The sequence below is a fragment of the Cajanus cajan genome, chromosome 1 (genome assembly GCF_000230855.2).
Source record: "Cajanus cajan strain Asha chromosome 1, NIPB_CcT2T_4, whole genome shotgun sequence".
NCBI classification, from domain to species: domain Eukaryota; kingdom Viridiplantae; phylum Streptophyta; class Magnoliopsida; order Fabales; family Fabaceae; genus Cajanus; species Cajanus cajan.
In genome coordinates, this window is record NC_138517.1 from 75500963 (window position 1) to 75513449 (window position 12487).

At 29.8% G+C, this 12487-nt stretch overlaps 2 protein-coding genes across 2 annotated transcripts; both read right to left on the reverse strand.

Moving 5' to 3' along the window:
* Positions 1 to 691: 691 nt before the first annotated feature.
* Positions 692 to 5233, reverse strand: LOC145950877 (isoflavone 2'-hydroxylase-like). The gene is made up of 2 exons (XM_083062721.1): positions 4238 to 5233; positions 692 to 1504 (listed from the first exon to the last, which is right to left on the reverse strand). Exons 1-2 carry the CDS (start codon positions 5132 to 5134, stop codon positions 896 to 898), a joined length of 1506 nt encoding a protein of 501 aa, XP_082918847.1. The 5' UTR covers positions 5135 to 5233; the 3' UTR covers positions 692 to 895.
* A 1357-nt stretch (positions 5234 to 6590) lies between these two features.
* On the reverse strand, positions 6591 to 11130 carry LOC145950880 (isoflavone 2'-hydroxylase-like). Its single transcript, XM_083062725.1, has 2 exons — positions 10135 to 11130; positions 6591 to 7403 (listed from the first exon to the last, which is right to left on the reverse strand). The coding sequence occupies exons 1-2, from the start codon at positions 11029 to 11031 to the stop codon at positions 6795 to 6797; spliced, it is 1506 nt and encodes a 501-aa protein (XP_082918851.1). The 5' UTR covers positions 11032 to 11130; the 3' UTR covers positions 6591 to 6794.
* Between the last annotated feature and the right edge of the window lie 1357 nt (positions 11131 to 12487).

Sequence of the window (12487 nt, forward strand, 5' to 3'; positions counted from 1 at the left end):
AATTAGGCTTCAGGTGACTTCCATGATGGTTTCGAAGTGACACGCTCAGATCTCAGCAACGTTAAAGTTGTTCTTGCGTTAGTAAACTCATATTTTGGTTGCGACACCTGCAAGGACTCTAATGTTGAATTTATTAATCTTCTTAAGTTTTTCATAAGATTGAAAATGGTGTATCTTAGTGAAGGAATCCTATAGTAGATGTATTATGAACATCCTCCACTTGCAAATGTCATTAAAGATATAATTAGTTAATTAAATGTTGATTAACTAGTACATTAGTTAATTAGAGGTTGTTAGCTTGATTAACTTGTTAGTATATAAATTAACTCCCATTATATAAAATTCAACATACAATTAATACAATTTTTAAATTTCTCTTATAGAAAACCGACGTTCCATGTTTCATAGCAAATACGATTTTAAAAAAATGTGAATCTTAATAATTAATATTAAACAGCATAAATTGTGAAACTGTAACACCTTTAATTTAATGGAGAATTATCCCTAAACCTAACTAAAGTTTTCCCTTCCCCACATCCAACATTACAAAGCATTTGTCTAGTAACTCTTTTGTAGCACATTGGGATTAGTTTTTGTCCATTCACAACTACAAGCTATGTTGAGAAATAAACTTCAACAATATTGAGAAGTAAAAGGAAAATCTATGTGATTTAGCTAATGCGAGTCATAATTAATTAAAAATGCAAAAATTTTATTTTATTTTAAGAAAATCAGGCAATATACGATATTGATTCATGGTCACCACCTTTGTACATCACAGTTATTCTAGATTTGAAAACTTACAAGTATCACTATTAAATGCTAATAACTGAATGTTCTTTTTTCATCATGTAGATCTCCATACAACGTAACTCAACTTAATATTTATTATTTATTACTTTTGATTAATCTTGTTGATGAGTGGGCGAGCTTTACACATGGCATTCAATGGAGTTAACCTTGATAAGGTGAACCAATTTGCTTCTCTCATATCAATCTCTTCCTCATTTACTTGTTTCCAATCAAAGCATTGAATTAATAATCCCAAAGTCAAGCCAACATTTTGCATAGCCAAAGCTTCTCCTGGACAAGCCCTTCTTCCCATCCCAAATGCAATCACCTTTTTCTCTAGTCCTTCTTCATCAAACCTCTCTGGTATAAAATGTGTGGCATCATTCCACAACAAAGGGTCTCTTTGTATAGCCCAAATATTAACCATTACTATGGTGTCTTTTGGAATGTTGAATTCTCTAATAGTGATGTCACTTGAGGACACATGTGGTATAGCTAGTGGAGCAGGGGGATACAACCTAAGTGTCTCAAGAATAATCTTCTTAAGATAAGGCAATTTAGGAAGATCTGACTCATTTACCAGACGATCTTTTCCTACATAAGTGTCTATCTCATCTCTTGCTTTTTTCAACACCTCTGGATGATTTAATAAATTAGATAATGACCACTCTAAAGTTACAGTTGACGAATCAGTTCCAGCAAAGAGCATAGCCTACAATACAAGTCAACAATATGAAATCAAAATTAAATTAGAAAATATTTAATTTTGCAATAATGGGTGATGCATAACATGTGATTGTGGTTATTAGTTTGCTAGTGTAGACTTGAAATTCTTCTAGCATACATAAATTTATACATACTAAAATTCCATCCTCTAAATTATAAATATTTTAGGATATTATATTGTAACAAATCTTATAAAAATTGAATAACAATAAAAGTATAATCAGGTAGTTTTGTATACATTTTTAACAAATATATAACGCTAATTTTGATGTATATTAATAAAGTATTAAATATTTTTATTAAAATAAATTTCAAAAATATAATTTATAAGATAAGGTTTTGTATTTTAAAGGTAAACTTTGTAAATTAAATGTAGTAAATATATTATGTAAAAAAAATTATTCTTTCAACTCAATATGTCAACTAGGAAGGGAAAAACATTTTTGTGGATATAAGTTGTGTAAGGTAGTGACAAATAATTTTAAGGATATCAATTTAGGTATGATCTATCTGACCATAGTATAGGATGGATTAGGATAATCTATTCAAATATTTTCTTACGGTGTGTTTGGACGAAGAATTTTACAAATTTAAGAAATTTTAAATTTTTTGTATTTGGATTACTTTGATTTCAATTTCTATCATTCTTAAAATATTTTGTTTGGATAAGTCAATTTGAAATTCTTTAAATTTTAAGTTATTAGATTGGATATGATAATTTGATTCCACCATGATAAAATTGATTTTAAAAATATATTTATACGTTGAGATTTTTAAATTAAATTTTATAAAATTAAATATTAATTAATTTTTAAATATTTAGTAATTTTAAAAATTAATATTAGATAATATTTAATAAATTTAAAAATATTTTTTAAATATTTAATAATTAAAAACATGAGGAAATAAGAGATAAGATAAAATATATAAGTGAAATAAGAAGAAAAAAATATGAGAAATTTTCAATTTTTATTTTTTGGGAGAATATGAAATTCTACTATTTTAAGAAATTTCATAAATGTTTGAATTTCAAATTTTTTTATAAATTCTCTATCCAAACAAGGTATTTCACCTTAAAGAATTTGAAATTCTTCAAATGAATGAATTACTCCATTTAAATTTCTCATCCAAACATACTATTAGAGAGAGAGAGAAAACTTCAAGATAGTGATTTCTAGATAGGACATCCAAGGTTATGATTAACCAAAAGAGGAAATTAAGTGTAAGATAGAAAGCATCACTTGAGGAAGATCACATTGCATAACGAAAGCATGTCATTAATAAATAAAATAAAAAATAAAAAATAAAAAAGGTTTAAGACCTCACCAACTCGAGAAACCAAAGAAATAGAAAGGGTAAAAGAGCGCAAGTAATAGATTCCTAAAATTGAGGGATGTCTCAAATGTAGTAAAACCATAAGGTAAGTCTGTCCGACCTAAGTGTGTACTGCCTAGCTAGCTATGTCAAAGAAAGCCCTAACAACCAAAGAGAGAATAGACAATCAATCATATACAAACAAGGATCACAAGCCTACCCTAGGTATATGTTTCCTAAGTTAATCATAAGCCTTTTGGTTGTGTGCATGTCCTAAATGTAGCGTGTTTCTTTCTCTTGTTGTGTGAAAGATGGAGAGTTGCCCACAAACTCTTTGTCCTTATTTTGAATGCTTGAATGTACATATTGTCTCATTATATGTTTCTTTGATTGATGTGATGGCTCATGAGTGGGAATGATGTTATATTTATCATGATTTGTTTATGAATTATGAACCAACTAGTTATATTTTGAAGCAAAATATAATAAAATAGTAGCAAGCAAGAATCGAACTCAGAATATAATGGATTCAAGGCACATCCAACCACCACAAGGAATTAACTTACGTGTGAATGTCGCAAATATTATATATATATATATATATATATATATATATATATATATTAATTTGCATACACTTATATTTAATTAGATACTACTAACATTGGCTAGTGCCTAGTGTTTTTTTTTATTAACTTTTTATAATAAAAACTGAATCATATAGGTCAATTAATGACCCAACAATTTAACTCCTAATACAGTATATTAACTAGTTTGATTATTGATTGGGTTTTTAAAACATTGAATTACACATTGTTAAGATAATTAATATAGTAGACTGAGTTGTTAGGTAGTTTAAACCTTCTTACAAGAAGAGCACCATCTTAGATAAACCAATGTAAAGTATAGAAAATCCTATGAATATGAAAACTCCATAAGAACCTAGGATAAGATTACTAAGGACATTTAGAAACCTCAATCCATAAGTAACTTAAGTGATGATTATCTTATAGAAAAAAACAACATCTTGAAGAGCCTATAGCAATAGATTTCTAAGCAACACATACTTCATGGCTAGAAGCCTAAATTTAGAAATACTTGATTAGGTTATCAGGAATTTGCATCATGCAGTACACTTTTATTAATCCTCTTAATGTTTTATAAAAATTATTTAAAATCATTTTAACACAAACATACATTATTAGAGAATTTTAACTTACAATTTAATTACAGTACATTGTTACTGTAAAGATTTCTTATATTATCATCCACAAATTGTTATAATATTATTCACATTTATTATGATTATTTTAAAAAATATATTAAGGGTGTTTTTTTTAATTAATTATTGATATATTAAAATTTGTTAAACTCTTTTTAGATCAGCAAAACTTAAAGACATTACCAAAACAAGGCCTTTGATGATTTGATCATTATAATACTCTGGCTGCGATTCTTGCAGAGTGAGAAGATGATCTATCATGGTATGTTGATTTTCTCTCTGCTTCTTGCTGCGTTGCTCGAGAATGAGTGCATCCAAGAACGTATCGAATCTCTTACTAATACTCTTGAGCCTCTTCTCCAAGTTCTGAAAATCGAACCAGCGAAGGAAGGGCAAATAATCAGCCTTGTTGGAAACACCAGCGAGTTGCACCAACTCCTCCACCGTCTCTCTGAACTCCTTCGCTTCTTCCACATCCTTCATCTGTCTCTCGTCCCCATAGTACCTCTTCCCCGACAGCATCCTCATCATGTTGTTATACGTCATGTCGTGGAACAACGAACTTAGCTCCACGTGCGCATAGTCCATGCACGAGGCCTTGGCCAAGTCACTCACCATTCTCTCCGTTTCGTCCTTCCGGATTCCCGAGAAGGAGTGGATGCGCTGAGTTGAGAGAACGTCGAGCGCCGTGATGCGGCGGAGGTTGCGCCAGTGCTCGCCGTAGGAGCACGACCCCACGGTGGTGCAGTTGTAGAAGATGTACTTCGCCGAGAGGGAGCGGGGTCGGTTCGCCAAGGCGACGTCGTTTTTGGTGAAGCATTCTTGGAACGCGGCGTGCGATGAAACGACGACGGCGAGACGCGAACCGAACCAGAGAGAAAAGATGTTGCCGTGTGTTTTCGACATGCGTTGTAAGAAACGGTGGAGGGGGCGTTCGAGGAGGTTGAGGTTTCCGATTATGGGAAGAGTGGGTGGACCAGGTGGTATGTTTTTGTATTTTCTGCTTTGGAAGAAGCGCTTCAAAGTGAGAAGCGAAACAAGGAGAATGAGAAAGTAACACACGAAGGGAAACATTTCCATAGGGATTGTGTGTAGTTTACGTAGTTATAGTTGAATCACCTTGTTGTGCATTTGAGTTGATGAATTAATAAGTGGCACATGAAGCTACGTTTATATAGGACGTACGTAGGGTTGATGAATCGTTTATCATATTCTTATCTATGACAAAGTAAAAGTCAAGACGTACGATATCTCGAAAGTCAAATTTCAAATGGCAACATATATAAATAGCAGGCTTGCCCGTATTTTCAAATTAACGTCATGAAATGGATTTGTATTTTTCAAAACAATTCATTTTATACGCAATTTCAATCATATTTTTCATTATCCTAATTTGATATTTCTACTATTTTTCTTTTCCTTTCTTTGAATGCACACTTCACATGTATTACTTTTCCAACTAGTTTTTCTTTTGTGTTGCTAGCAGGAGATAACATTACAAAGAAAAGGATAAATTACACCCTCAAGAAAGAGACTTGAATTACTTTTCCAACTATTTTAAAAACTCATCGTACAACTATCTTAATTTATCAATTATCGATATACTTGTCTTTTAACAATAATGTTTATATTTATTTATAAATTAAACTTTAATAGTTTTAGAAATTAATAATTTTTAAAATAACTTTTATATTATAATCCAACATGTTCATTACAAATATAAAATATATTTAAATACATTTATTATTATAAATTTTAATTTAAATATATTTTATATGTTAAAAAATATATGATTATTCTAAATTTTAATTATATAAAAAAAATACTTATCCAAATTTAAGTAGATGTAGCCATCAAAATTTGATAATAGACACACATACATTTACATATAGTTGAGGGGATGCATTTCTCCTAACTTTAAGAATAATATATTAATGTTTCTTTAGTCATAAGTTTTTTTTTTGGTCTCGTCTAAATTTATATTTTGAATTTATTGTTCCTAATTTATCAATTGTTGTTAGTTTTTATTTTTTATTATAGTAGATGTATTATGAACATCCTCCACTTGCAAATGTCATTAAAGATATAATTAGTTAATTAAATGTTGATTAACTAGTACATTAGTTAATTAGAGGTTGTTAGCTTGATTAACTTGTTAGTATATAAATTAACTCCCATTATATAAAATTCAACATACAATTAATACAATTTTTAAATTTCTCTTATAGAAAACCGACGTTCCATGTTTCATAGCAAATACGATTTTAAAAAAATGTGAATCTTAATAATTAATATTAAACAGCATAAATTGTGAAACTGTAACACCTTTAATTTAATGGAGAATTATCCCTAAACCTAACTAAAGTTTTCCCTTCCCCACATCCAACATTACAAAGCATTTGTCTAGTAACTCTTTTGTAGCACATTGGGATTAGTTTTTGTCCATTCACAACTACAAGCTATGTTGAGAAATAAACTTCAACAATATTGAGAAGTAAAAGGAAAATCTATGTGATTTAGCTAATGCGAGTCATAATTAATTAAAAATGCAAAAATTTTATTTTATTTTAAGAAAATCAGGCAATATACGATATTGATTCATGGTCACCACCTTTGTACATCACAGTTATTCTAGATTTGAAAACTTACAAGTATCACTATTAAATGCTAATAACTGAATGTTCTTTTTTCATCATGTAGATCTCCATACAACGTAACTCAACTTAATATTTATTATTTATTACTTTTGATTAATCTTGTTGATGAGTGGGCGAGCTTTACACATGGCATTCAATGGAGTTAACCTTGATAAGGTGAACCAATTTGCTTCTCTCATATCAATCTCTTCCTCATTTACTTGTTTCCAATCAAAGCATTGAATTAATAATCCCAAAGTCAAGCCAACATTTTGCATAGCCAAAGCTTCTCCTGGACAAGCCCTTCTTCCCATCCCAAATGCAATCACCTTTTTCTCTAGTCCTTCTTCATCAAACCTCTCTGGTATAAAATGTGTGGCATCATTCCACAACAAAGGGTCTCTTTGTATAGCCCAAATATTAACCATTACTATGGTGTCTTTTGGAATGTTGAATTCTCTAATAGTGATGTCACTTGAGGACACATGTGGTATAGCTAGTGGAGCAGGGGGATACAACCTAAGTGTCTCAAGAATAATCTTCTTAAGATAAGGCAATTTAGGAAGATCTGACTCATTTACCAGACGATCTTTTCCTACATAAGTGTCTATCTCATCTCTTGCTTTTTTCAACACCTCTGGATGATTTAATAAATTAGATAATGACCACTCTAAAGTTACAGTTGACGAATCAGTTCCAGCAAAGAGCATAGCCTACAATACAAGTCAACAATATGAAATCAAAATTAAATTAGAAAATATTTAATTTTGCAATAATGGGTGATGCATAACATGTGATTGTGGTTATTAGTTTGCTAGTGTAGACTTGAAATTCTTCTAGCATACATAAATTTATACATACTAAAATTCCATCCTCTAAATTATAAATATTTTAGGATATTATATTGTAACAAATCTTATAAAAATTGAATAACAATAAAAGTATAATCAGGTAGTTTTGTATACATTTTTAACAAATATATAACGCTAATTTTGATGTATATTAATAAAGTATTAAATATTTTTATTAAAATAAATTTCAAAAATATAATTTATAAGATAAGGTTTTGTATTTTAAAGGTAAACTTTGTAAATTAAATGTAGTAAATATATTATGTAAAAAAAATTATTCTTTCAACTCAATATGTCAACTAGGAAGGGAAAAACATTTTTGTGGATATAAGTTGTGTAAGGTAGTGACAAATAATTTTAAGGATATCAATTTAGGTATGATCTATCTGACCATAGTATAGGATGGATTAGGATAATCTATTCAAATATTTTCTTACGGTGTGTTTGGACGAAGAATTTTACAAATTTAAGAAATTTTAAATTTTTTGTATTTGGATTACTTTGATTTCAATTTCTATCATTCTTAAAATATTTTGTTTGGATAAGTCAATTTGAAATTCTTTAAATTTTAAGTTATTAGATTGAATATGATAATTTGATTCCACCATGATAAAATTGATTTTAAAAATATATTTATACGTTGAGATTTTTAAATTAAATTTTATAAAATTAAATATTAATTAATTTTTAAATATTTAGTAATTTTAAAAATTAATATTAGATAATATTTAATAAATTTAAAAATATTTTTTAAATATTTAATAATTAAAAACATGAGGAAATAAGAGATAAGATAAAATATATAAGTGAAATAAGAAGAAAAAAATATGAGAAATTTTCAATTTTTATTTTTTGGGAGAATATGAAATTCTACTATTTTAAGAAATTTCATAAATGTTTGAATTTCAAATTTTTTTATAAATTCTCTATCCAAACAAGGTATTTCACCTTAAAGAATTTGAAATTCTTCAAATGAATGAATTACTCCATTTAAATTTCTCATCCAAACATACTATTAGAGAGAGAGAGAAAACTTCAAGATAGTGATTTCTAGATAGGACATCCAAGGTTATGATTAACCAAAAGAGGAAATTAAGTGTAAGATAGAAAGCATCACTTGAGGAAGATCACATTGCATAACGAAAGCATGTCATTAATAAATAAAATAAAAAATAAAAAATAAAAAAGGTTTAAGACCTCACCAACTCGAGAAACCAAAGAAATAGAAAGGGTAAAAGAGCGCAAGTAATAGATTCCTAAAATTGAGGGATGTCTCAAATGTAGTAAAACCATAAGGTAAGTCTGTCCGACCTAAGTGTGTACTGCCTAGCTAGCTATGTCAAAGAAAGCCCTAACAACCAAAGAGAGAATAGACAATCAATCATATACAAACAAGGATCACAAGCCTACCCTAGGTATATGTTTCCTAAGTTAATCATAAGCCTTTTGGTTGTGTGCATGTCCTAAATGTAGCGTGTTTCTTTCTCTTGTTGTGTGAAAGATGGAGAGTTGCCCACAAACTCTTTGTCCTTATTTTGAATGCTTGAATGTACATATTGTCTCATTATATGTTTCTTTGATTGATGTGATGGCTCATGAGTGGGAACGATGTTATATTTATCATGATTTGTTTATGAATTATGAACCAACTAGTTATATTTTGAAGCAAAATATAATAAAATAGTAGCAAGCAAGAATCGAACTCAGAATATAATGGATTCAAGGCACATCCAACCACCACAAGGAATTAACTTACGTGTGAATGTCGCAAATATTATATATATATATATATATATATATATATATATATATTAATTTGCATACACTTATATTTAATTAGATACTACTAACATTGGCTAGTGCCTAGTGTTTTTTTTTATTAACTTTTTATAATAAAAACTGAATCATATAGGTCAATTAATGACCCAACAATTTAACTCCTAATACAGTATATTAACTAGTTTGATTATTGATTGGGTTTTTAAAACATTGAATTACACATTGTTAAGATAATTAATATAGTAGACTGAGTTGTTAGGTAGTTTAAACCTTCTTACAAGAAGAGCACCATCTTAGATAAACCAATGTAAAGTATAGAAAATCCTATGAATATGAAAACTCCATAAGAACCTAGGATAAGATTACTAAGGACATTTAGAAACCTCAATCCATAAGTAACTTAAGTGATGATTATCTTATAGAAAAAAACAACATCTTGAAGAGCCTATAGCAATAGATTTCTAAGCAACACATACTTCATGGCTAGAAGCCTAAATTTAGAAATACTTGATTAGGTTATCAGGAATTTGCATCATGCAGTACACTTTTATTAATCCTCTTAATGTTTTATAAAAATTATTTAAAATCATTTTAACACAAACATACATTATTAGAGAATTTTAACTTACAATTTAATTACAGTACATTGTTACTGTAAAGATTTCTTATATTATCATCCACAAATTGTTATAATATTATTCACATTTATTATGATTATTTTAAAAAATATATTAAGGGTGTTTTTTTTAATTAATTATTGATATATTAAAATTTGTTAAACTCTTTTTAGATCAGCAAAACTTAAAGACATTACCAAAACAAGGCCTTTGATGATTTGATCATTATAATACTCTGGCTGCGATTCTTGCAGAGTGAGAAGATGATCTATCATGGTATGTTGATTTTCTCTCTGCTTCTTGCTGCGTTGCTCGAGAATGAGTGCATCCAAGAACGTATCGAATCTCTTACTAATACTCTTGAGCCTCTTCTCCAAGTTCTGAAAATCGAACCAGCGAAGGAAGGGCAAATAATCAGCCTTGTTGGAAACACCAGCGAGTTGCACCAACTCCTCCACCGTCTCTCTGAACTCCTTCGCTTCTTCCACATCCTTCATCTGTCTCTCGTCCCCATAGTACCTCTTCCCCGACAGCATCCTCATCATGTTGTTATACGTCATGTCGTGGAACAACGAACTTAGCTCCACGTGCGCATAGTCCATGCACGAGGCCTTGGCCAAGTCACTCACCATTCTCTCCGTTTCGTCCTTCCGGATTCCCGAGAAGGAGTGGATGCGCTGAGTTGAGAGAACGTCGAGCGCCGTGATGCGGCGGAGGTTGCGCCAGTGCTCGCCGTAGGAGCACGACCCCACGGTGGTGCAGTTGTAGAAGATGTACTTCGCCGAGAGGGAGCGGGGTCGGTTCGCCAAGGCGACGTCGTTTTTGGTGAAGCATTCTTGGAACGCGGCGTGCGATGAAACGACGACGGCGAGACGCGAACCGAACCAGAGAGAAAAGATGTTGCCGTGTGTTTTCGACATGCGTTGTAAGAAACGGTGGAGGGGGCGTTCGAGGAGGTTGAGGTTTCCGATTATGGGAAGAGTGGGTGGACCAGGTGGTATGTTTTTGTATTTTCTGCTTTGGAAGAAGCGCTTCAAAGTGAGAAGCGAAACAAGGAGAATGAGAAAGTAACACACGAAGGGAAACATTTCCATAGGGATTGTGTGTAGTTTACGTAGTTATAGTTGAATCACCTTGTTGTGCATTTGAGTTGATGAATTAATAAGTGGCACATGAAGCTACGTTTATATAGGACGTACGTAGGGTTGATGAATCGTTTATCATATTCTTATCTATGACAAAGTAAAAGTCAAGACGTACGATATCTCGAAAGTCAAATTTCAAATGGCAACATATATAAATAGCAGGCTTGCCCGTATTTTCAAATTAACGTCATGAAATGGATTTGTATTTTTCAAAACAATTCATTTTATACGCAATTTCAATCATATTTTTCATTATCCTAATTTGATATTTCTACTATTTTTCTTTTCCTTTCTTTGAATGCACACTTCACATGTATTACTTTTCCAACTAGTTTTTCTTTTGTGTTGCTAGCAGGAGATAACATTACAAAGAAAAGGATAAATTACACCCTCAAGAAAGAGACTTGAATTACTTTTCCAACTATTTTAAAAACTCATCGTACAACTATCTTAATTTATCAATTATCGATATACTTGTCTTTTAACAATAATGTTTATATTTATTTATAAATTAAACTTTAATAGTTTTAGAAATTAATAATTTTTAAAATAACTTTTATATTATAATCCAACATGTTCATTACAAATATAAAATATATTTAAATACATTTATTATTATAAATTTTAATTTAAATATATTTTATATGTTAAAAAATATATGATTATTCTAAATTTTAATTATATAAAAAAAATACTTATCCAAATTTAAGTAGATGTAGCCATCAAAATTTGATAATAGACACACATACATTTACATATAGTTGAGGGGATGCATTTCTCCTAACTTTAAGAATAATATATTAATGTTTCTTTAGTCATAAGTTTTTTTTTTGGTCTCGTCTAAATTTATATTTTGAATTTATTGTTCCTAATTTATCAATTGTTGTTAGTTTTTATTTTTTATTATAGTAGATGTATTATGAACATCCTCCACTTGCAAATGTCATTAAAGATATAATTAGTTAATTAAATGTTGATTAACTAGTACATTAGTTAATTAGAGGTTGTTAGCTTGATTAACTTGTTAGTATATAAATTAACTCCCATTATATAAAATTCAACATACAATTAATACAATTTTTAAATTTCTCTTATAGAAAACCGACGTTCCATGTTTCATAGCAAATACGATTTTAAAAAAATGTGAATCTTAATAATTAATATTAAACAGCATAAATTGTGAAACTGTAACACCTTTAATTTAATGGAGAATTATCCCTAAACCTAACTAAAGTTTTCCCTTCCCCACATCCAACATTACAAAGCATTTGTCTAGTAACTCTTTTGTAGCACATTGGGATTAGTTTTTGTCCATTCACAACTACAAGCTATGTTGAGAAATAAACTTCAACAATATTGAGAAGTAAAAGGAAAATCTATGTGATTTAGCTAATGCGAGTCATAA

Coding starts and splice junctions, on each gene's coding strand:
- LOC145950877 (XM_083062721.1), bottom strand. CDS start 5,134: ATGGAAATGTTTCCCTTCGTGTGTTACTTTCTCATTCTCCTTGTTTCG. Junction 1,505..4,237: donor TCATCAAAGGCCTTGTTTTG/GTAATGTCTTTA, acceptor CTTGTATTGTAG/GCTATGCTCTTTGCTGGAAC.
- LOC145950880 (XM_083062725.1), bottom strand. CDS start 11,031: ATGGAAATGTTTCCCTTCGTGTGTTACTTTCTCATTCTCCTTGTTTCG. Junction 7,404..10,134: donor TCATCAAAGGCCTTGTTTTG/GTAATGTCTTTA, acceptor CTTGTATTGTAG/GCTATGCTCTTTGCTGGAAC.